The sequence below is a fragment of the Pyrus communis genome, chromosome 2 (genome assembly GCF_041283825.1).
Source record: "Pyrus communis isolate YQ-2024b chromosome 2, ASM4128382v1, whole genome shotgun sequence".
Lineage (NCBI taxonomy): Eukaryota > Viridiplantae > Streptophyta > Magnoliopsida > Rosales > Rosaceae > Pyrus > Pyrus communis.
The window spans coordinates 6682742-6706377 of NC_142566.1; the positions used below are offsets into that span (position 1 = coordinate 6682742).

The following is a 23636-nucleotide window of genomic DNA, read 5'->3' on the forward strand; positions in this document are numbered from 1 at the left end:
TAAGGGAACTTCCACCGATCATTCCTACAATAATGATTAAATTTGAAACTGAAACTTCAGCCTCATCTTTGTGATGGTAAAGAGTTTAAGTAACTTGAGAACTAACAAATTCAATTTTGAAACAGGACCACAACCGAAATTACATACATCAGGGGGATAATGTTTGCTTACTAGAATTATACTGTAAAAGAAAAAAGTTATATTTTCAGATTGAGAAATTGAGCCATATATTCAAGGAATTAAGAATATACCTAATATCCATGGTCTATATTGAGTCTATATTATAAGCATCATATATCTTCATACAAGCAGACAAATAGAAAGAAATTAGTCCAAATAAATACGGAGTGAGGTATATATGTACTCTACCCTCACCTATTTACATTATAAAACAAGCATTTGGATTTTCATCGCTAAACGTTTGTGGAGCATAAACATAGTGAATGAAATATGGAGTATTGCCCTCTTTAGTTTTAACCTCCACCACATTTACGTGTTCCTTAACTTCTATAACCTTGGAAACTGATTCAGTAGATTTCTCAGTACCGTCTTTCTTATCCTCCTTTTTCTCTTGCTTATCCTCCTTCTCTGGTGGTTTTGGGGAACTCTTCTCCTTCTCTTTTGTTTCTTCCTTTTTCTCTTGCTTATCCTCCTTTTTCTCTTGCTTATCCTCCTTTTTCTCTTTCTTTTCCTCCTCCTCTGGTGGTTTTGGGGAACTCTTCTCCTTCTCTTTTGTTTCTTCCTTTTTCTGTGGTTTCGAGGGCACAAGTTCTGCATGTTTGTGCACCTTTTTTCGCAAATACGAGATTAGTTTTTCAGGCTCGATTGTTCCTTCCACTGTTAGAGTTTGTGCTTTCATGTCAGTTTTTACATTGTGAATACCTACAAACATCATTGACATATATTTTCTTCTTTAGAAAACCCCTAAATTATACATACAAACAAGAAAGTTTAGAAATTATACCTTTGTTCTTTATTAACTTCTTCTTCAAATCTTGCTCACATTTGTCGCAATGCATGTGAACCTTCACCACTATTGTCCGTGAAATTGGCTTCGGAATAAAAGAACAGAATTGGTTATTCTAGTGCAATCATTTGATTATAGCTTTATTAAAAATTTAAAAAATAGGGCTTATATCCACGTGTAAACTGTTATATGAAAGGTTTCTTCTCACACACATATTATATGACATGTAACTATGTCAACTGCTCAAAATTATAACATATTTAGAGTATCTAACTCAAAACAAATTGACAATTGGTGAGCGGTCAACAGTTTGTTAAACTACTATGTGAGGGTCTCAGAGTCATTTCCGTGTGGGATTTTATACACACCTAAGAATTGATTAGCAACTTAAGCACTCAAAATATCACCAACGATGCATCTAGTATATCTAACTTTGGCACTTGTCAATACTAGTATACTGATTAAACAATAAATAAAAGTAAAGTGGAAATTTCTAACAACTTTTAAGTAAAAGAACCAGCCATGATTGTTGATTAAATAGACTATCAATGAAATATAATTGATGACGATCCAATAATTTACCTGGATTGTTAAGTAGTGCTAATCATATTAAGCAAAAAAATATTTGAAGTATATGGGTGAGTGAGCACCACCTCTTTGGTTTCCTTCACTACTTTTTTCTCTGTTACTGTGCTTTCCTTGATCTGAGGTTTGGGTGATATTAACTCGACCTTTTTCTTAGAAAGTTTCTCCAGCCGTTTCTGAATTTTTGTTGGGTCGAAAACTCCTTTTACCTTTATTTCACCTTTCTCCATATCAGCCTCTACATTGTGAACCCCTGGTGATGCATGTTTACATAATGCTCCGTTAATTAGGTGCCTCAACTATGGACCATATTATACAAACGAAAATAAACGCAAGGAAACACACTCACATGTAACGTGGTAATGTTATTATGATCGTCTAAGTTATATATACTACTAGACAGAAAATTATTTTACACATTGTAAGCATATACACTGTACATTATAACAAAAATTCATAATTTGACAATATAAACATCGTATATTTTTTCAATCCCGGGGACATGCATAACTCCACATGCTCTACATTTTTCATTTCTTCACAGTAAGACTTACTCCAACCTTTGGAGTAAAACTCAAATTTTAGGTTCTAAACCTATCCAACTAGCTCCAACCCTTGGGATAAATATGAGTTTTAATCTAATACTCCTTTCTAGGGTAAATTTAGGCCAGGACACCCCTGGGTTAGTGGGTTGGCCCACCATATATGTGTTTTTTTTTTTATCTTTATATTTATAAATTTTTTGAATCTAACGGCTAAGATCTAGTATGATTACATCCAATGGTACCTAACGGTCCAAATTCAAATCAAATGGCTAAAGCAATTAAAAAAAAATTCTTTTATCTGTTTCATATTATTTCATAGTGTTCCACGAGTTTCATAGAGTCAGTTTAATGGTTTTTCAACATTTATTGGAATCTAAATGTTTTTAGGTTAAAATGTTTATAAAATTAAGTTAGGATAGTCTATATAATTTTTTTTTTTTTTGAAAAAAAGGTTAAAAATTATCCTAAATTCTTTTTTAATAATCTCGGGCTAAAAATTTAGCCTAGAAGAATTGGAGCAGAAAAACTGTTTCTGAGTTAAAACCTAAATTTTTTGGGTTAAAAGTTTTAGATTTGAATCCAAGGGTCGGAGGTAGTCTAAGTATAAACTACGTATAAAGTTTTTGTTTTTATTTTTACCGTAAAAAAAAAAAAGTTTTTATCTGGCTCTTTAGCCAAAATGGTCTTTGAGATTTGCATAACTCCTCACTTTGGTCCATGAAATTTGAAAAATTATGTTAATTAAGGATCACTTTTATTGATTGATAATGGACAATCTTATGGACCACTTTTATTGATTTCAAATCTCATGAACCAAAGTAAAGAGTTAAGCAAATCTCATGACCATTTTGGCTAAAAAGCTTTTTTATTTCACATTCAATTGGCACATATATATTGAGAAAACGACATGCATATATGGTGAGGAATTAACACAAGGAATGCTGCTCTATACATACCTTGGGTAGCCATAAGAGGCTTCTTAATATCACGTGCACACTGCTTGCAGTGGAGGTTAACTTTGTAAACAGCATTGATTACTCCGTCATCTTTCTCCTTCACTTTCTTTTCATCTTTCGTTTCGTCTTTGTCTTTCTCCTTAGCTGCTGTTGCTGCCATTTTAGCAGCACTGATAAGCAGAGGGGTTTGAAAAACAAGTAATCAACATATATATATGCACTCTGGAAATAGTTTTTATAAAAAGGAAAAGCCATCTAGAATGTTTCAAAGGGGTAAGAAATTAAGAGTAATTCATTAAAAAAGTTTTTGGGTTTGCTTTGTTTTTCAAGGCACTGGTGTTGGTAGGACTTGCGGTGGGGGTAGTTGACCTGCCATTGTTAGCTATTTGAATTGGAGAAATTGGTTCATTCCTTCAGATCATGATCAAAACACCACCAAACGCAACAACCCTACTATTCTATTTACCAAGGGCAAACACCAGGGACCATAACTTCCATCCTTACATTTATATGCATATATGATCTTGATATAATTATATCAAAGGGTCCCTGCTATCAAGGGATTCATCAAACAACCTTGAATGATATCTTCTGAAACTTGCTCCAAGTTTTATTTCAACGGTCGCAACTATCTATTTTTCTTTTTAAACCAACAATATGTTAAACTAAGGGATGGTGGACTTGGCGCCACATAAAGTGTCGATCAGCCGTATTTATTAGGTATTGAACTAGCCATCTATTAGAGTTGAAACTTGTGATCTTTCACACTTACTATTGAAAACAAATACCACTAACTCATAATGCTAGTGACATCATCTATCCCTTAATTCATCGCTTTTAAGATCATTTTTGCAAGAAATAGGCATTAGAAATTATTAGGACATTCCACTATAGGAAATAAAATAGACGAAAATGATATTTCAAGAAAACATTGCAATGACAATCATTTGATCGAGTGGTTTATGGTTTGATCTTTTCACATATAAAAGTATTCTTGATAACATTGCATTTTGCAGATAAACAATCCAATTCCAACCCAAAAAAAACTAGCGGACATTGTAATGCGAGATTTGCACCACTAGAATTTTAGTTTGTTGAGCTCATAAAGTGTTCTTGTATAAAACTTATAGTTATCCTAATAGGAGACATGGACAATAAGAAAAGGAGGGGAGAAACCACAGTGAAGGAGGGATAAATGATGGATGTGCTACCTGAAAGACTTACTAAGAGTAGCGTGCGTAGCTTGCCAAGCATGGCGCGTACTCCTGTCAATAATTTCTAAGTGAGGTATTTCGTCGAACACTTATTGCATTCTGAGGTCAAAGACCAACATTCAACGGGTTCGCTAGCGGAGTTCGCCAACAAATTTTCTAGCGTCCACGGGTCAATTGACCTCAATCCTATGTAGATCCAACACTGATGGTCACTTCTAACTAAATTAAAGTTGAGCAGGACTTGTGGGTTAAATCAATTGATTAGAGACAGTAGTATGCCTTCATGTTCTTCTAGCTTGTACTCAACTTCAAATCTCTTCTCAATAGATTATAATAGTTCTAATTATTGCTTTGTAAAAAAAATGTGTTTAATTTGGAGGTACGTAGTTGAAGAATATTTTGTATAAATTGGTATATAAGTTGTACTGAAGTTATTTTCTTCATATCCATTTCTACCCTTTGTATGTTGCTTTTGAAACATAAATAGCATAATTTGGTTGCATATTGTCAAATAATTTTCCACGCTCCACCAGTGAATCCTGTGCTAGCTATTTTCCACACTCAATTTCCTCGTCTCTCACTTTCTTTCACCTCTAACAAAAATTTTAAGAAACGAAGATAATACTAATGAGTTTCATATAATTCTTATGGTTTTCTAGCACTAAATACAATTACTTTATGGTCAAATAGGTATTCAAAAGTTTGCAATATTAACTAGCAAGTGTTGTTAACTATATTGCATAATTTTGACCTCACTTATAAATGCGAAACTCACTTATATTAGAGACATGGTTGTAAGGATAATACTTGTATGTCCTATGGGGAGAAGGGGTGAAGAATTTATATGACAATGGTACACCACCACGATGGTATCTCGTGCCAATGAAATAAAAACATGTGCAAGTTTATATTTATATATTTTTGTTTTATTGGCAAGAACACCAAGTGGAATGCACTTATCCAATCCCATGCGAATAATGTATCTCCACCATATGAATTTTATAATTAGAATCATTAATTTTTAATCTTAACTTGAAGATCATCTATACAAAAAATCATTCGAATAGGAAGTTGTTTATGCATGAAACAAGTCAACAATGCGAGCACTAAGTAATATATTCATGATAAAACATTCATTTATTTAATACATTAAGTAATATATTCATGATAAAACATTCATTTATTTAATACATTGGGTGAAAATTATACGATTAAGATACATTAATTATTTGTTGGGAGAATGCACTATTGTGGTGTGTGTGCAAGTATTATGCATGTGGAGCCAAATAGCAACGGTATTTTACATTAAAGGGTGATGGATTTAGATGAACACACACTGACCTAGGCATATATAATATTCAATACAGAACTCCCCTCAACGGGAGTGTTAGATCTAGAACTTGATTGGGTTTGACTTTCGTTGATCAAACAATGTATTCATTATGGTTCTATTATCAATCCAAGGTCAAATTGGGATTAGAGCAATGATAGGATGTTGACGAAGCTCATAAGATGATGAAGATTTAAGCTCTCACACTGAACAAGGTTTGGTTCATGCATTTTCTTCTCAAACTACATTTTTACACTACTTGACTAGTGCTGTCTACCTAGTCAAGTATGAGCACGTACATATGTAAAATTGTCATGTGACTCTGCTCTGAATTTGGATGAGCCATCATACATTCCTTTATTCATGTCATCTCAGTGTTGGACGTGTGCCTTATGTATGAGTTGGTTGCTGTTAACTATTTACACATAAATGTCCACGTATTCATATAGAATTTAGTTTATGATTGTATTATGAGTTAGGTTTTTAGGAGTATAAATATGACCTTAGCCCTAGGTCATGTTGGTTCTTCTCCCAGCAATTTTCATAACCCAAGATGCACAAACTTTCTTCTTTGAACTAAAACTGTACTTCAGAGAAATCATGGGAAGATAATCCATTTTCTTGACTCATTTTGATCTGAGTTTATAATCCATTTTCTTGACTCATTTTGATCTGAGTTTATAGGTCTTTGCGTATGGATTTTCAAGTGAAGGTTCATATCAAATCTCTTTGATCTGTCATCATTCAATTGAGGAGATTTGTTTCGTATTATTGAATCTACATTTTGCATGTTATTTCATCCTCAATCATTTCATTGGTGCCACAAATGAAGGGCTCGAACTAAAGCTGCCACTATTGTGATTTGTGAAGATTAAACCTAGATCCCCTTGAAAAAATTCAAGTTGCACAGAGGTATATGAGATCATGGATTTTCCTGGGCTAGAGTAAGGCAGAACGAAACCTCAGTGCCTCCCTAATCGGTCACGAACTATACGGCTATGATTGGACTAAGCCGACTAAATGGGCCAATGGTGCCACCATACCCTGTTGGCTCCAGAATGGTAGGTAAGGTTCGTAGGCTTTGTTGAGAATGACCATGCTTACTCTGCAAGACAAAGAAGCTTGATCTGAATGGGATTAGATTGATTTATTATATTCGTTGAGATTCCTGCAATCTAGGAATCTGCTTGTGCCGCACGTAATCACAATCCCAAAAGGAAGCAATATTTTTTACAAGATATCCTTTAAGATTCTCCTAGTTTAATGCGGATTTCACTCTCCTAAAAAGAATTGGGAACGCGTACTTTGCACTCAATTGCTTCCTTTTTTCCCTATTGCTTGGCTTATAAGATTTTTATACTAACTTGACCATCTTAGACTCTTTAGGAGGCCCTGAAGAAGATCCGCACAACTGTTGAAGATCCACAACAGACTTCAAAAGCATCTCATGAGGAGAACCATTTGGACTTCATCTACAGATGAAAGATCTAGAGAATTCTCACGAAACTACTTCGCAAACTTAAGTTTTAGTCTCCAAATTTGGGATTCTGAGTACCTCGACGCCGGAAATCCTCTTCCAGTTTCAACACAAACTCTTGATGAGAACTAGTGTACGGAACGACGCAAAGACTAGACTATTAGTCATACAACCATATGCGGAATCCATGTTCAGCTCAACCTTAGACCTCCAGGTATTACGAGGGCTCTTTTGTGGGGAACCCCATGCGCTTTCACTTCGATGATCTGGAGCCATCTGAAGATCAGGAGAGGCGCATAACACTGAATCGAGATAATTATAGGGACACTTTGAGGGATACTCGAAACCAAGTCCAAAGTAGTATCATCTCAGAGATTAAAGACCCTATTTTTTCTATAATACACACTGTTAAAGGAAATAAAATAGTCAACTAACATATATGGTTTGGAGTGATTGTAGGACACAATGCTCCTTGGAGTAATTATAGTGATTGATCTTAATTAGCTTTCATTTACCTAGAATAACATCGCATCCTTGTATAAATCTCTACCTATGTACAGCTGCTATGACATACAAAAATATATTCATACAAACAATTTTATATGGCATCAGAGCACCGATCTTAGTGACTCTAGAAGGCTCATTCTGCTTCTGCCACAAACACAACCAGTTCCTCTTCATCAAACACAGCCACCATAGGTGACGAAAAATCAACTGAGATGATACCTCATGTATCTGATCCTCTCATTTTGCATCATTCAGACTCACCAAGTCTTATTTTAGTCTCACAACTTCTTGATGGACACAACTATGGACAATGGAGCCGCTATATGCGAATCGCTCTCAGCGCCAAAAACAAACTAAGGTTCATTGATGGATCAATCATGAACCCTGCAACCACTAATGCTAAATATCCAATTTGGCAGAGATGCAATGACATGGTCTTGTCCTGGATTTGGCAATCCGTGCAGGGCAACATTGCTCACAGTATACTCTACTGCAAAACTGCATCAGCAGCATGGAGAGATCTTGAGGATCGATTCTCGCAAGGAAACGATTCCAGGATCTATCAGATTCGACAAGAAATTGACGAACACTGACAAGGACAACTATCTGTTTCAGATTATTACACAAAATTGAAAGCTCTTTGGGATGAATTAGCATCATATCATGGGCCCATTGCTTGTGAATGCGAGGGATCCAAGGCACATGCAGATAGGGAAGAGAAAAAGAAAGTCATATAGCTCTTAATGGGATTGAACGAGAATTACTCAACCATACGAGGCTCTATCTTGATGATGAGCCCACTCCCGGATACACGACGGGTCCATGGATTGGTTCTTCAACACGAATGCCAATTGGATGTGGTAAATCGTCGTGAACCTACTGCCCATGCAATGCAAACCAGTCGTTCGACAGCACCAAAAGGAGGCTATAGTGCCAACAACCCTAATTCACGAAAGACATTCAAATGCAGCTACTGTGACGGAGGACATCTAGTCGAACGTTGTTTTTTTCTTATTAGCTTCCTTGAAGGACACAAATGGCACGAAAAGAATGTGCAGCCCAGAAATAGGCATGCACCTCCAACCTCCAACAATGTTGAAGCACTACCGTTGCCAGCTGCTCAGATTGACACAACCAAAGCAACGATCTCCAGCAATCAACCAACGTTCACAACCGAGGAGTGCAATCAACTCATGGCCCTTCTTCGCAATAAGAATGGTACCAATCTGCCACTTGCACATGCAATAGGTATCTATACACCAAACTGCAATTTTACATAACATGATCCGCATTCAACATTGTATTGGATCGTGGATAGTGGGGCCACAGATCATATTTCTCACTTATCACCCAGCCATAATCACACTAAAACCCAACATGATTTTGTTGGTTTACCAAATGGCGGACATGCTGCGATTGAAACCATTGGGTCTATTAAACTGTCACCCGAGATAACCCTTGATGGAGTTTTGCATGTGCCACAATTTCGTGTGAATTTGTTATCTGTGAGTAAGTTGACCTGGGCATTGAAGTGTATTGTGATATTTTACCCGGGTTTTTGTGTTGTGCAGGACATGGCTATGAAGAGGATGATTGGCCTGGGCAAGCAGTTTCATGGACTTTAGTACCTCACTCCAACACAAAACCCTCATCTCGCTCACCATGTCAACCGTACCTCGGCACTTTGGCACCGACGTCTTGGGCACCCATCCTCAGCTCCTCTTCACTCTTTATCCCAGACCATCCCAGAAATCATTTTTGATTCTACACATGTTTGTGATGTTTGTCCTTTAGCAAAGCAAACTCGTTCATCTTTTGTTTCTAGTTCAATAAAATGAGTTGCACCTTTTGATTTGATCCACTGTGATATTTGGGGGCCACACCAAATCCATACACCCTCTGGGGCACGTTACTTCCTCACCATTGTAGATGACTTTACTCGTTTCACATGGGTTCATCTCATACGATTTAAATCAGACACACAAACCTTGTTGCACTCGTTTTTTTCTTGGGTCAAAACCCAGTTTAATCGTGACATTAAAACCCTCAATGCAGATAATGGGGGAGAATTTGTATCTATGCGATCGTTTTTAGACACTCATGGCACCATCTTTCAACACACCTGTGCCCACACCCCTCAACAAAACGGGGTCGTTGAACGCAAACACCGCCACCTTTTGAATGTTGCCCGTGCCTTACGATTTCAAGCTAACCTACCCTTAAAGTTCTGGGGGGAGAGTATACAAACTGCCTGTTACCTTATCAATCGCCTTCCAACACCCTTACTTTCCCATAAATCTCCCTTTGAACTCTTGCATGGGACACTACCTACATACTCTCATCTCCGGGTTTTTGGGTGTTTATGCTATGCTACCAACCTTACTCCCTCCCACAAATTTAATGCTCGTGTTCGTCGCTGCCTTTTCCTGGGTTATCCCCTTGGCCAAAAGGGCTATCGTGTCTATGACCACGATAGCAAGCGCATTTTCACCTCTCGTGATGTCATCTTCCATGAACATCTTTTCCCTCTTGCTACCTCACCACCAGAATTACCTGACCTCGATTTCCCTGTCTTACCTATTCCTCATGACGACCTTACTTCTTCCCTTCTCTCAGTTCAACCTCCTCCACCTTCAGACCTCCTTCCCACTGCTGACCTCACTCCTTCACCCACTCCCTCACTTCCTGCTGACATCCCTCATTTACCCCCAGACACCTCTTCCTCGCCAACTTTTGTGCCGTCTCCTCCGCTACCCATTTTTCCCCTTCTTCGCTCTGATCGCATTAAACATCCACCTGCCCATCTTCGTGACTATCAGACCCATCATGATGCTTTGCTTCAGCCCAGCGCCATCTCTTCCACCATGTCCGGCACGCGCTATCCCCTTCAACGGTATGTTTCTTATTCTCGTCTCTCTCCTGCTTACTGCTCTTTTGTTCACAACGTCTCTCACTTGGTTGAACCAGCCTCTTATGAGCAGGCCCGCCATGACCCTCACTGGCTTGCAGCTATGAACTCTGAGATTGCAACCTTTGAAGCCAATCACACCTGGACTATGGTTCCTTTACCTCCTCACCAATGACCCATTGGTTGTAAATGGGTCTTCAAAATCAAGTACCATTTCGACGGTACCATCGAACGCTATAAGGCTCGCCTTGTCGCCAAAGGGTTTACGCAGCGCGAAAGCATTGATTACAAAGAGACGTTCGCTCCAGTTGCTAAACTCATTTCTGTCCGCTGTCTCTTGACTATTGCTGCTGTTCGCAGCTGGTCTCTTCACCAAATGGATGTCCAGAATGCTTTGCTTCACGGTGCACTGCATAAGGAAGTCTATATGTTATCGCCTCCTGGTTATCGTCAACAAGGGGAGACTATTGTTTGTCGACTTCACAAGTCATTATACGGACTCAAACAAGCATCTCGCAGCTGGTCCCAACGTTTTTCATCTGCCATTCAAGAAATTGGCTTTCAACAGTCCCGTGCGGATTACTCGTTATGCACTCAGGTTTGTGGACACTCTATTAATGTGGTGTTACTCTACGTTGATGACATGATCATTGCAGGAAATGATGAGGAAGCCATTAGTCAACTCAAGAAGTTTCTTAGTGGAAGTTTTCGAATTAAAGACCTCGGACCATTAAAATATTTTCTTGGTGTCGAAGTTGCACGGTCCAAAGCTGGGATCTTCATTTGCCAACGAAAATATACCCTGGATATATTGGAGGAAGCTGGTTTGCTTAGAGTAAGACCTGCCAAGGTACCTATGGAACCTGATTTAGTGTTGACAACAACAGGTAGTGATGCCCTCAAGGACCCGACTCGATATCGACGTTTGGTTGGAAAATTGATCTATCTTACCATTACAAGGCCAGATATTACGTATGCAGTAAATAATCTCAGTCAGTTCATGCAAGAACCGAAACTTCATCACCTTAAGGCAGCACATCGTCTTCTCCAATATCTGAAAGAAGCACCAGGACAAGGGTTACTTTTTCCTTCGGTGAATCAACTTAATTTGATTGGCTACTTTGATGCGGATTGGGCTAGATGTTCGATCACATGCCGATCAATGACAGGTTTTTGTATCTTCCTTGGTAAATCACTTGTGTTATGGAAAAGTAAAAAGCAAGTCACGGTAGCAAGATCTTCAGCAGAAGCCGAGTATCGCTCCATGGCTGCAACCACTTGTGAGCTTACTTGGCTAAGGAATTTATTGAAAGATTTGCGTGTAAACCATCCTGAGCCAGCAAGATTGTTTTGCGACAATCAAGCTGCTCTACATATTGCAGCAAACCCTGTGTATCATGAACGAACCAAACACATAGAACTGGATTGTCATACTGTTCGTGAAAGGATTCAGAGGGGAAAAGTCAAGACCTCTCATGTGCAAATGGGACGTCAAATAGCAGACATGTTTACAAAGCCATTGAGAGCACCTATCTTCCAATCGCATCTTGGCAAGTTGGGTGTTATTGATATCCACACTTCAACTTGAGGGGGAGTGTTAAAGGAAATAAAATAGTCAACTAACATATATGGTTTGGAGTGATTGTAGGATACAATGTTCCTTGGAGTAATTATAGTTATTGATCGTAATTAGCTTTCATTTACCTAGAATAGCATCGCATCCTTGTATAAATCTCTACCTATGTACAGCTGCTATGACATACAAAAATATATTCATACAAACAATTTTATACACACCGCACCTCCTCTAGAGAAGATTACTCCACCTCGATTCAAGTACTTCCGTGGGGATTCCTATCAAGACAACCATATAAATGCATTACAGAATGCCATGGCTCTGAATAGGAACAATAAAGCATAAATGTGCAAGATGTTCCTATCTACTTTGGAAGGACCTACTATGAAATGGTACTCGGAGTTGCCATAATGCTTTATTGGCAACTTTATACGCTTGTTGAGTTTTTTTATTGCAAACTTATTTGTGTATCGCGATATCTGAAAGCATCATGATGCTATGTTCAGCATGGAGCCTTAATCTAAGCATGAAAGTGCTAGAAATTATCTCAAGCAATTTCAAGCGAAATTGGTTGACGTGGAGAGACCAGATGATACACTCACTGCAATGCCCTTCAAGCAAGGTCTCTGTGTCCATTCACATATGTGCCGGAAGCTGAAGAGACGCAAGTATGACTACGCCATGTTGGCGGAATGCTTCAAGAACACTGGTGATGGTACTAGCTGAGATGACGAAGCCCGAAGGAAGGGTTCAAAATCAAATGAAAAAGGAAGTCCGAATAGAACGTGAATAGACGTGATACTCTTCTGCCTTTCCCTCCCCCCCCCCCCCCCCCTTCTCATTTGAACGATAAAAAGAAACGAAAAGATAAGTCAACTTCGTCTAAACTAAGGCAGCTTACCACCTTGAACACTTCAATAAAAAATATCCTTCACGGAATCAAGGATAAGCCTTATCTCAAATGACTAAAGCCTCTTCTAGAGCACATGGTTAAGGTATGGTCTAATGAGTACTACTCCTTCCACCAACGCACTAGGCACATTACACGGAATTGCCCCATGCTCCAATAGCACATTGAAGAACTTATCAACTAGGGATATTGCTAGGAATATGTGAAAGATAAAACTAAGAAGGACGAACCTGTAGACAAGAGGGACAAATGCAAGTCCGATCCATATCTGCTCACTGACGAGGAAAAAGATAAACCAGCAGATAAGCCAACACTTAACATCAATGGCACCTATGGTGAATAAGAATATCTTGGTAGCACTAAAAAAGATAGGACGACCGCCTGCAATAATTCGAGGATGGTAATTTCCATCAACAAACCCCTTCTAATCGACTCCAACATCTTGACCTTCTCTAACCGAGATTTGGAATATGTGCACTCTCTCCACGATGATGCTATGGTGATAAAGATATAGATTTTCAATGGTATGGCCAGTAGAATATGGTAGACAACGATTCTGGAGTCAACGTTCTCTTTAAAGAGTCAGTGGAAAAGATAAGAATTCTAAACAATGTCAATTGAAGCAAGACGACTTTTCATACCTTTGAAGGCACCCCGGTCTGATTTATCGGAATAATGGGTCTAGTGGTTCAGGTGGAATCCTACAACATGCTGATACTTCTCAATGTTATGAATGACTTTGAACAAAACAATCATAGGGCAGAATTGGCTTCATAGCATAGTGGTTGTTCCTTCGTCATACCACTAGCTGCTCTAATATCCGTCACCTGACAGTATTAAGGAAATTAAGGGGATCACTCCGCTGCCCATTGCTATGATGTTGAGAGCATGAACATGATCTGTGAAGCTGAGCAGAGCACCCCAACTCCAACTCTAGTGGTGATATAGAAACCACAACCTTGAGGTCAAGAAACAAGTTACAAGGAATTTGACTTTAACCTTGAACTCAAAGACGACATCACTCAGACTCCAAGGCGGATGAAGATGTTGTCTATATCATACACAATCCCGAAAAAAAATCAGAGAGGAATGCCAGAATCAAATTAAGATTGTCAGAACGAGAGAAGGAATTGTTTATTGCCACAAACAAGGATGTTGATGAGTCATTATATTATATATTACCATTTTTTTACTTGGATATTATTATATATTTTGAAGATGTTTGATATTTCCTTTTATATTTTGCATACAGACGCAATAGAATCTACGTTGATGGGAAAGTGGAGAAATGATGGATATTTTGAATAATTCCATTTGAAGCAGATTCCGAAGGCATTTAAGTTTACTGAGTCAAAATCTCAACCTTAAATTCAAAGGAAAACTAATCAAAATGATTTGAAAATTTTGAGTTTTAATGATAAGAACAAAATAAAGAGTAAAATAAAGGGGTGTGTTATCCACACACCCCTTTTTACTTCTCCCACACCTTTTAAGTTTCCGGCCGTCAGATTGAATGAATTGAAGAAGATCAACGGACAGAAATTAATAAGGGTGTGTGAGAAGTAAAAATGGGTGCGTGGATAGCACACCCCTAAAATGAATAGTATCATGATTGACATTTTAGTGTAAAAATATGATTTTTCGTTAAAGTAAACAGTACCGGAAGCTTTCTTTAAATTCAAAGCGGTTTGGTTGTGTTTGTTAAAAAAGTACAAGTATGTTGTGTTGGACAGATTGACCTTTTGGGATTGTTTGACCAATAAATTAGTGAAGTCATAAAAGTTTCAATAACACCTCTTAAGGCTGATTCTGTGTAGATTTAATCATTCAAGGGAAAGAATCTTCACAGTTTTGAGTATGTAACAAATAAGGAAACTATCTTTAAGTTACCTTATTTTGTGGGTTTTCTGGATTTTGTGGGAAACATATTTTAGTAGGATTTGACTCTTTAGTCGGGTATATAAGCCGAAGTTTTATACGTAGATTAGAGAATCTTTACTTTGGAATACAACTAAGGGAGAAGAGAGCTCGATTATTTGCTACTTTGTACCACCAAGGGTTGTTTTTATCTTCTCGTTTCATCTTAATAATACCTTTATATTTAAAGAAAACTAATGAAAAAGATTTGAAAAATTTTAGTTTTAATAAATAAAAAACCATGTTATAAGTTTTGTTTAATGATTAATACTGTTTAATGATTAGTACAAGGCCCATATTAAAGTAGTCCAACTAAAAATGTCTCAACTACAATAAATTATGATTTGTCGATGTTATCCCTAACTTTTTTAGGTTGAGTTCCAGATTTTCGTCGTTAATGGAGTTCATCATTGTTTTGCAGACCTTCTTCTTTTTCTTTGAAACAAAAATATAGATCCTCATGCTTTTTAATTTATATTTTGTATTATTTCGTTGAACTGTGATCGTAGTTATTATTCAGTGTATTCGAGGTACTGTTTTTTCATTTTTCTTTGTCAGTGGAGTTCATCATTTGTTTATCTAGAAAATAAATTTGAGATCTGCATCCTATTCAATAATAACGACGGGTCACTGTTTATGGACTGTAAAAATAAACTATTTCTAGATTTTAAGTAACACTGTTTCTGAAATCTAAGTCATTATTTCTGAAATGTAAGTTACTACTTCTGGAATCTAAGTCACTGTTCCTGGATCCAAATGAAATAAACACAATGTTTCTTAAATGTGGACTAGAAAAGAAATAATGAAAATCACTGTATTTGAATTCAAACCAAAATAAGCATCATGTTTCTTAAATATAATCAACTAATGCATAAAAGAAAAGAAACAATCAAAGGTTAAAACATAGACTGTTTCTGGAATCTAAGTTACTGTTTCTGAAATCTAAATCACTGTTTCTGGAATTTAAGGCACTGTTTCTGGATTTTGGTTATTTTCTTTCCAAATACAGTGTTTGTTTGTGCACAGACAAAACAAACAGTGTATCTGATTTTTTTTTTCCCAGAAACAATGTTATATTTTGGGTTCTCCAGAAACAGTTTTATGTTTTGGTTTTTTTTTTTTTTTTTCTTTTTTCTTTTTTTTTTTAGACACTTTTTCGCCGGTTTCTGCCATTAAACCTCTTTGAACTTGCTTTGGCGGCTTTGTTCCGATCAATGCTTCCCTTTTCAACTTTGATTTGGTTGTTTTTTAAATGGGGGAATTCAATTTGATAGGAAGACAAAGAGTTATTATGGCGGCTTCGTGCTAGCTTGAGCTTGGTGAAGAGTCAGGACAATATCGAATCATTTAGAGGTATTTACGGAAGTGTAGATTTGTAGTGGGTTGGGCTTGTAAATTTGACCCATGGACAATAGTTTTGGATGGCTTTTTATTAAACTTTGAGCCATTTTGGTTAAAAAACATTTTGGGATGGTTTTTGTTTAAATATTTGTTGGTCCAAGCCTTTTTCATTAAAGCTCCCTTATATTTAATTATCATTATGCTAGATATCCTTTAGGATTCTCTCAGTTTAATGCAGATTTCACTATCTTGAAAACTCTCTCTCGACTGGTATAAACACACCTTCTAGAGTTCAACATGGTAATGCCTAGTTTGCTATTAATTTCTCTATTATCTATTACTTGAGTTCTAAGATCTTTAGACTTACTTGACCATCATAGAACCTTTGACCAATACCACATCAGTTTAGGTTATGACCAGAGACCCTTTGCCCGGTACCACACCAATACCTTAGGTTGTTCAGAGTTGTTTGCTCTTTCTTGTAGGAGACCGATTAGACACTCCTCCTTCCGCGGTGGTGTGGAAATTTGATTCCAACAAGGTACAAACTGCTCTTTAACAAGGTACAAACTGCTCTTTAACATAGTCTAGGATTTGAGCTTGTATGTGTTTGATTCTTTGTATGAACATACTTTTCTATTAGTGGATAGAGCTCTTGGGAGTTCCCCCGATTTTTTACCATGTTAAGGGTTTTTCGGGTACAAATCTTTGTGTATCATTGATACCTCTTTAACTCTAAATGTTATCATAAATGAACTAGACAATTATCATATGACGTTGCACTACGTAACATTCAAAAGTAAATTAAAATATAAAAATCAAATACATTGAATTTTATTTTAATTAACCTACTACCCCATATTTCTCCTCCCTTAGTCCCTTACTCTATTTTCCGTTGGGGTGTGATATCTACGCACCCGTTTTTACTTCTCTCACACCCTTTTAATTTCCAATCGTTGGATCGGATGAATTGAAGAATATCAAAAGACAAAAATTAACAAGAGATGTGGGAGAAGTAAAAACGGGTGTGTGGATAGCACACCCCTTTTCCGTTACCCCTCGAACCTCATTAATCATTGTTGCTTATGGTCATGGCTCTTGCATTTCTTCCTCAATTGCTTCTATACTTTTTTCAATCGACTACAACAAGCCGTTCAAATCCGTGCCACTCAAATTCTGCAAGCAGTCAGCTGGAAGGCTCCCGTACATAGATTGTATCATAATTTCCTTCTCTTGGTTTTCCTTATTTAGTTTTTTCAGCTGCTCCTCAACTTTAACTATTTGTTGCCTTAGAATACTTTCTTGGTTCATCATATTTTTTCTTTTGTCCATCTCTTGCATCTGCTTAAACCTTGTGATTATCCTTCGGGTTACATCCGGGTTCGGACCAACTTCTGGTTTGATGTCATACTGGCTATAAACGATAGCAGATGAATCAATTCCACAAAGAATGCTAAGTTCCTTTACCTTCTTCATCAGCCCGTTCTTCCTTTTCTTGAAGGTGGCTTTTCTTGAAGCATCATCTCTTATGTATGCAAGCTTAATTTTCTTTCTTGCCATGGTGAGCTAGGGATATTGCTGAAGGAAGAGACAATGTATTAGATGGGTTTGAGGTTGAGGCGGCTCCTTGTAGTTCATTCCCTGAAAGAAGGTATTTGTAGAGCTGAAATATGTAGTTTTAGGGTTTAGTTAAATGTAAAGCCAGATAGATTAGGGTTGGTTGGATATGGATGACTAAGTGATGACAAATGAATTTATTATCCACATTTATGGAGGATCTGATAAGTTCTAATCCTCTGCATCTTTATATATAGTTGGATGTTCTTGCAAGGGCTTCTAGTCAATTGATTGAGAATTTACCTGTGTACCAAGGCTTTGAATTCAAATCCACCTATCGTTCTGTAGACAAAAAATTGTTTGGTACTTTTTTCATACTCATTTCAGTGCTTAAATCATTATCGTATCACGTGTTGCATTAGATGATCCATAAATATCATGTAAATCTCGACATGTTGACGCATAAGCTTTACAAAGTTCTTGTACTCCAACCATGAATTCATTAGTTACTAAAAATAATATTACAACCGTTAGCATTAATATAGCCACTATGAGGAGAAAAATTTCCGCATTCTTGGAATACCACCTCATTATGGATAGCTGGTGTAATACGCCTCACACATGTGCTTGATACTTCATTTCCTAGATTTAGGAACTCATAAAATCTCTCTAAAAAAGACATGATTAGAATTTGATATTTTTAACTCGTTTTTTTTTTTTTTGAACAAATAATATTATCTACATTAAGCAGTGAGGGAGTAGTTAAGTCTTACAATGGGCTAAAAATAATATGGTTCAATATTTTAACTTGTTTTAACTTGGAGCTCTCATTTTGGGAGCTCATTAAAGTTCTCTAAGGTCATTAAAAGACCATATAAGGGGCCGTCCATAAGTGCTGAGCCTAAAACAACAAAATAAAATAAAAACCTGAATACATATAGAGCCTCGAGGACGGGATGTGTGGCGACTAAAAAGTAGTGTGATTAAATATATCAGAACAAATATTATAGGGTTTTTATCACAAATAATCCCTAAAATGAACCTAACTCATCAAGATGATACTTGAAATTGAAAATCAATCAATGTAGTCCCTCAAAATTGGTGTCGCAAATCAATGTGGTCATTCCGTTACAATTCTATCAAAAATCCTGTTATATGCTTGTAACATCCCACAACGACCAACGCATATGGGGTGATGTGCCTTAAATGTACATGCCCACCTCTTATAGCACGAGGCCTTTTGGGAACTCATTGGCTTCGGATTCCATCGAAACTTCGAAGTTAAGCAAGTTCGGACGAGAGCAATCATAGGATGGGTGACCCACTAGGAGCTCTCGTGTCGAAAAACCCAAAAACAAAACCGTGAGGGCGTGGCCGGGGCCCAAACCAGACAATATCGTGCTACAGTTGAGTCGAGACTGGGATGTGACAGAATGGTATCAGAACCACTCTGCCATTCAGTGCGAGTGTGCCGACGAGGATGTCGGGCCCCTAAGGGGGTGGATTGTAACATCCCACATCGACCAACGGAATGGGAGTGATGTGCCTTATATGTACATGCCCACCTCCTATAACACGAGACATTTTGGGAACTCACTGGTTTCGGATTCCATCAGAACTCCGAAGTTAAGCGAGTTCGCGCGAGAGCAATCTTAGGATAGGTGACCCACTGGGAAGTTCTTGTCTGAGTTCCCAGAAATAAATTTGTGAGGGAATGGTAAGGCCAAATCGGACAATATCATGCTAAAACGGAGTCGAGACTAGGATGTGACAATGTTGATGTGACACATAACTAGATCCCACCAATATAATTAAAGATTGCTATGTGGATTTAAAATATTTAAATAAAAAAAAATTATTTATATAATAAAAACTTAAAAAGAAAAAGAAAAAAAAGAAGAAGATGACTGTTCATCATCTTCTTCCTCTCCCATCTAAGTAATCACAGGAGCAGACCCGCCGTTTGCACCTTGCTAGCACGGCCTTCAAGGTCGACCAAGCTCCAACTTCCACCACTTCGTCCAATGTTTTGCCTTTTCGAATCGCGCACGGGTTCCGCTTGCACAAGCTAGAGCCCAGGTACCCTCTGATCATTGGCGGCCTCAACATACTCATGAAAGAGGTTGGGATGCGCATTCTGAGGGTAATTCCTCCTTTAATCAGCTTTTTCTTCTCATAATTTCACATTTTCTAATTTATTTTATTACATTTTTTATTTAATTTTTGAATTTTGTATTTGAATTTTGGGATGTGTTGCTTCATTGTGTGGTGGATGAGATATTAGGGGCTTTAGGCTTTGGATATCAGGCATATAGTTCCTGATTCGGAGTCGAAGTGGATGGGTGCAGCTTCCTCGGGTGGGAGAAGAGGATGACTTTTTTTATTTTTTATTTTTTTTAAGTTTTTAATTATCCAAAAATAAAAATTGTTTTGTATTATTTTAAAATATTTCTAATCCACATGGTAATATTAATTAGTCTTATGGGACCCACTTATGTACCACATCATCATATAACACAGTTTTTGATGAAATTATAACGGAAGGACCACATTGATTTCTAACACTTATTCTCAGGAATTACATTGATCAATTTTCAATTTTAAGGACCATCTTAATGGGTTGAGTAAATTTCAAGGATCGTTTGTGATAAAAACTCAAGATTATAAACATCAAAATTAATATTACTAATTCTGTATTACAAAAAATGCTGAGACAATTTTGCCAAAAATATAACGGAAACTGTTTTGAATATTCAAACCTATAAGAAATAATTTAACGTAGAAGATTATAAGGAAATTGATACATGAACGTACAAAGCGTGCATACATATACACACACATATGAATAAAGAGATTACAAATTCATAGGTGCATGCTCAGAGAAAGATAAATAAAAATTTAGGGCATTCGTTTATAAGCTGTATGACCTCCCGCACCAGCCATTTCAGCAGGAGAAGCTCCATGTTCATGTGTAGTGTTCGTACCATTAGCCGTATGCATTGCCTTAATTTCATGTTCATGTGCTGCTTTGTCTCCAGCTCTGGCAATCTCCCCAGCCATGGCCACATGCAGTGACATTGCTGCTTCAGCTTCTTTAGCCAACCTCACCTCATGAGCTACGTCTTTTCTCGCCTTTGCTATTTCCTTCTCAGCCTAGCAATATACAATTTGAATATCCAGCAGTATGAAAAATGAGTGTTAGGTTGAAATTTGATTATAGTCATTTGATTAGGTAAACTATGCGTAGTAAAAACTCCAGGTACATTCACGTTCGTTGGTACATTGATATACGATACATGCCCCTTTATTCTTGTGTGTACTTTTATAATGATAACGAACTTGTTTGGACTGTTTTTAAAATTGTTGAAAACACTTTTTATGAAAATGTTTGCGGAACTAATCTTTAGTAAAATGCAAGTAAATCTTGGAAAAACACTTGAATTGTTTTGTGCGAGTACTTTCAGTCATTTTAAAAGCATTTCCAAACAAGTTTAATATTGTACGATAAAAAAAAACCGAAAAGAAAATCTAACATCAGAATATATTATTTGTGGAGACAAATAATTAAGTCGTTGACATATTTCTTATGGGCGACAATGGGATCTAAAATGTAACAATATTGCATTACTATTTATATGAAATATACGTACCCTCTCTTCGGCCCTGGCCTCCTCCTTGACCTTGCGCAAGGCGCCCATTTCATTTATCTTGTCCTTCACTGCCTGCATTTTTCCTTTCTCTTTTATCAGCACCTTACAAAATTAGCCGAATAAACTGAACTATAATGCTCCCAATCGACAATGAAAATGTTAACATGTATATCGAGAGTTCGTACGACCCAGAAAGAGCAAAGATGGCTTGTGGACGTATGGTTGAGACGTGTCAAACATGCAGACGTTTAGGAAAAACTTGTGGGCGATGTTGAAAAGGCGTCAAGTACTCTAAAATCCCATCCCAAAATGCCAATTCAAGATCCGATTTTTTAGTTGAAGGCGTGACTCCATTTCAATTTCAAATTGTGTCTTTCGATGAGTGAGGAAATTTTTGTTTTAACGTGGTTAATTCCATTCCACATCAAGGATTAAGGCATAATTAATTCGAGAATAAGGTTGTGTTGGATCTTAATCTAATTTTTTCACTAGCAGAATTATTGACTAGTGTAAATTTATATGTATTGTACTTCTATTATTCGATGAGTGTCAATTTTGTGTGTACGGGAATGACTACTGTGACATTCCAGTTTAATAATCTATTGTCACGTAAACAAAAACTAACACATAACATTGTATGTGGTGAAATTCTCATTTGAAATTTGCCTGTATCTTAACTTTATTAACAGTACAAGAATTAGCTAAAGATCAAGGTAAGAATTAATCAATGGAGAGAGAGAGAGAGAGAGAGAGAGAGAGAGAGAGAGAGAGAGAGAGAGAGAGAGAGAGAGAGAGAGATGTGAAGAAGAAAGGGTGTTTAAGATTCCTTGATGAGTAATGAGAGTACATTAACAGCTTTATATTCATTAGCCATTGTAATGCATCGATACTAACAAACTAACAGATTTCTTTACAGAAGTTAGGCAACCAACTAATCCTAAGTAATTCTAACTGTTTTATGCTGACATGGATCCTAACCAATAAACTGATGACACTTGTTCAATTCCTTCCCTTATCATCCCCCTCAATCTCAGCTATGGTAACCAAGCTTATCATCCCCCTCAATCTCAGCTATCGTAACCAAGCTTGAGATTGCTGCAGTGCTTGACAAACATTGGTCCATGTAACCCTTTGGTAAGAATGTTAGCATTATGCTCTTCAATTGGAATATACTAGACTATCAAATCCTTTCTTTGCACTTTTTTTCCTGATAAACTGAAAATCTGTATCCAAATGTTTGATTCTAGTATGAAATACTAGATGAGAACATAGAGCTAAAGCAGTAAGGTTATCATAGTGTAACAATGGTGGTTCAGCAATGAACTGATGTAAATCTTTCAATAACTGTCTTATCCAAGCCATGTATGCAGCACAATGTGCTAAAGCTTTGTATTTTGCTTCAGTGGAGCTTTGAGACACTGATTGTCACGCCCTGAATCGATAGTAAAAACTCGAACCCGAATTCAAAACATGAGTTAAAAGCTCAATAAATAAAAAGAAATTGAAACATGTTGGAAAATAAATTCCTCTTATAAAATAATTATGATTCTTAAACAAATCAAGAATTCTTTACAACCTACAATAAATAGATGAACTTTCTTTACTCCAATATAATTCGATCTCATCTTACGTACTCTCTTGAATGTCTAGTTCGTAAACCTGCATAATAATAGAAGGATGAGCTTCAACAGCTCAATATGGACATAACCTTATCACAGTAAATTGACAATATTAAATTAAGTGTCATGAAATCATATAGCCAAATATCAAATCATAGATGATAACAATGTATGTATGCAATCCAACCTCTTCAGCTACACCCGTTAATTTATATAATAAAACATGCAGACCTGCACGTCCCATGCCATGCATTTTACCACTGCAGTGGTGATTCGAATGTTCTATTACAGAAACTAACCCCCATACGATATCCCAAGTTCATAAACCCCTTTTGCTAGTCATCTTATCCAATTCATTGATTTCCAGCCCACATCACTCACATCGACAATTCCCACCTATATCCTATTCTAATGTGCACTCCGGGCTCACCTAGAACTGGTTTCACAATGAATAGATTCAACTACACAAAAGATCCTTTCCAACTGCCCTCATTTCCCGAATTCCAATCTTAACACTGAAGTTCCAACCACATCTCACAACATGAATGATGCAAAAATAATATCATTTCATCTTTCA

The 23636-nt window shown here is 37.1% G+C and overlaps 3 protein-coding genes and 1 pseudogene across 4 annotated transcripts; 1 reads left to right on the top strand and 3 right to left on the bottom strand.

Moving 5' to 3' along the window:
- Positions 1 to 230: 230 nt before the first annotated feature.
- LOC137749036 (Heavy metal transport/detoxification superfamily protein) lies at positions 231 to 3263 on the bottom strand. Of its 2 annotated transcripts, none has more exons than XM_068489219.2 (4): positions 3054 to 3263; positions 1621 to 1805; positions 965 to 1052; positions 231 to 837 (listed from the first exon to the last, which is right to left on the bottom strand). In XM_068489219.2, exons 1-4 carry the CDS (start codon positions 3211 to 3213, stop codon positions 380 to 382), a joined length of 891 nt encoding a protein of 296 aa, XP_068345320.2. In that variant the 5' UTR covers positions 3214 to 3263; the 3' UTR covers positions 231 to 379. The 2 variants fall into 2 exon arrangements, with proteins under 2 accessions (XP_068345320.2, XP_068345319.2); XM_068489218.2 differs by having other exon boundaries at positions 231 to 882; positions 3054 to 3261.
- A 4530-nt stretch (positions 3264 to 7793) lies between these two features.
- LOC148698438 (uncharacterized) lies at positions 7794 to 8174 on the top strand. Its single transcript, XM_088678101.1, has one exon. The coding sequence runs from the start codon at positions 7794 to 7796 to the stop codon at positions 8172 to 8174; it is 381 nt and encodes a 126-aa protein (XP_088534227.1).
- A 9148-nt stretch (positions 8175 to 17322) lies between these two features.
- On the bottom strand, positions 17323 to 17793 carry LOC137747962 (agamous-like MADS-box protein AGL80 pseudogene; annotated as a pseudogene).
- Positions 17794 to 20451: 2658 nt separating this feature from the next.
- On the bottom strand, positions 20452 to 21580 carry LOC137746671 (uncharacterized). The gene is made up of 2 exons (XM_068486671.2): positions 21441 to 21580; positions 20452 to 20943 (listed from the first exon to the last, which is right to left on the bottom strand). The coding sequence occupies exons 1-2, from the start codon at positions 21516 to 21518 to the stop codon at positions 20689 to 20691; spliced, it is 333 nt and encodes a 110-aa protein (XP_068342772.2). The 5' UTR covers positions 21519 to 21580; the 3' UTR covers positions 20452 to 20688.
- Between the last annotated feature and the right edge of the window lie 2056 nt (positions 21581 to 23636).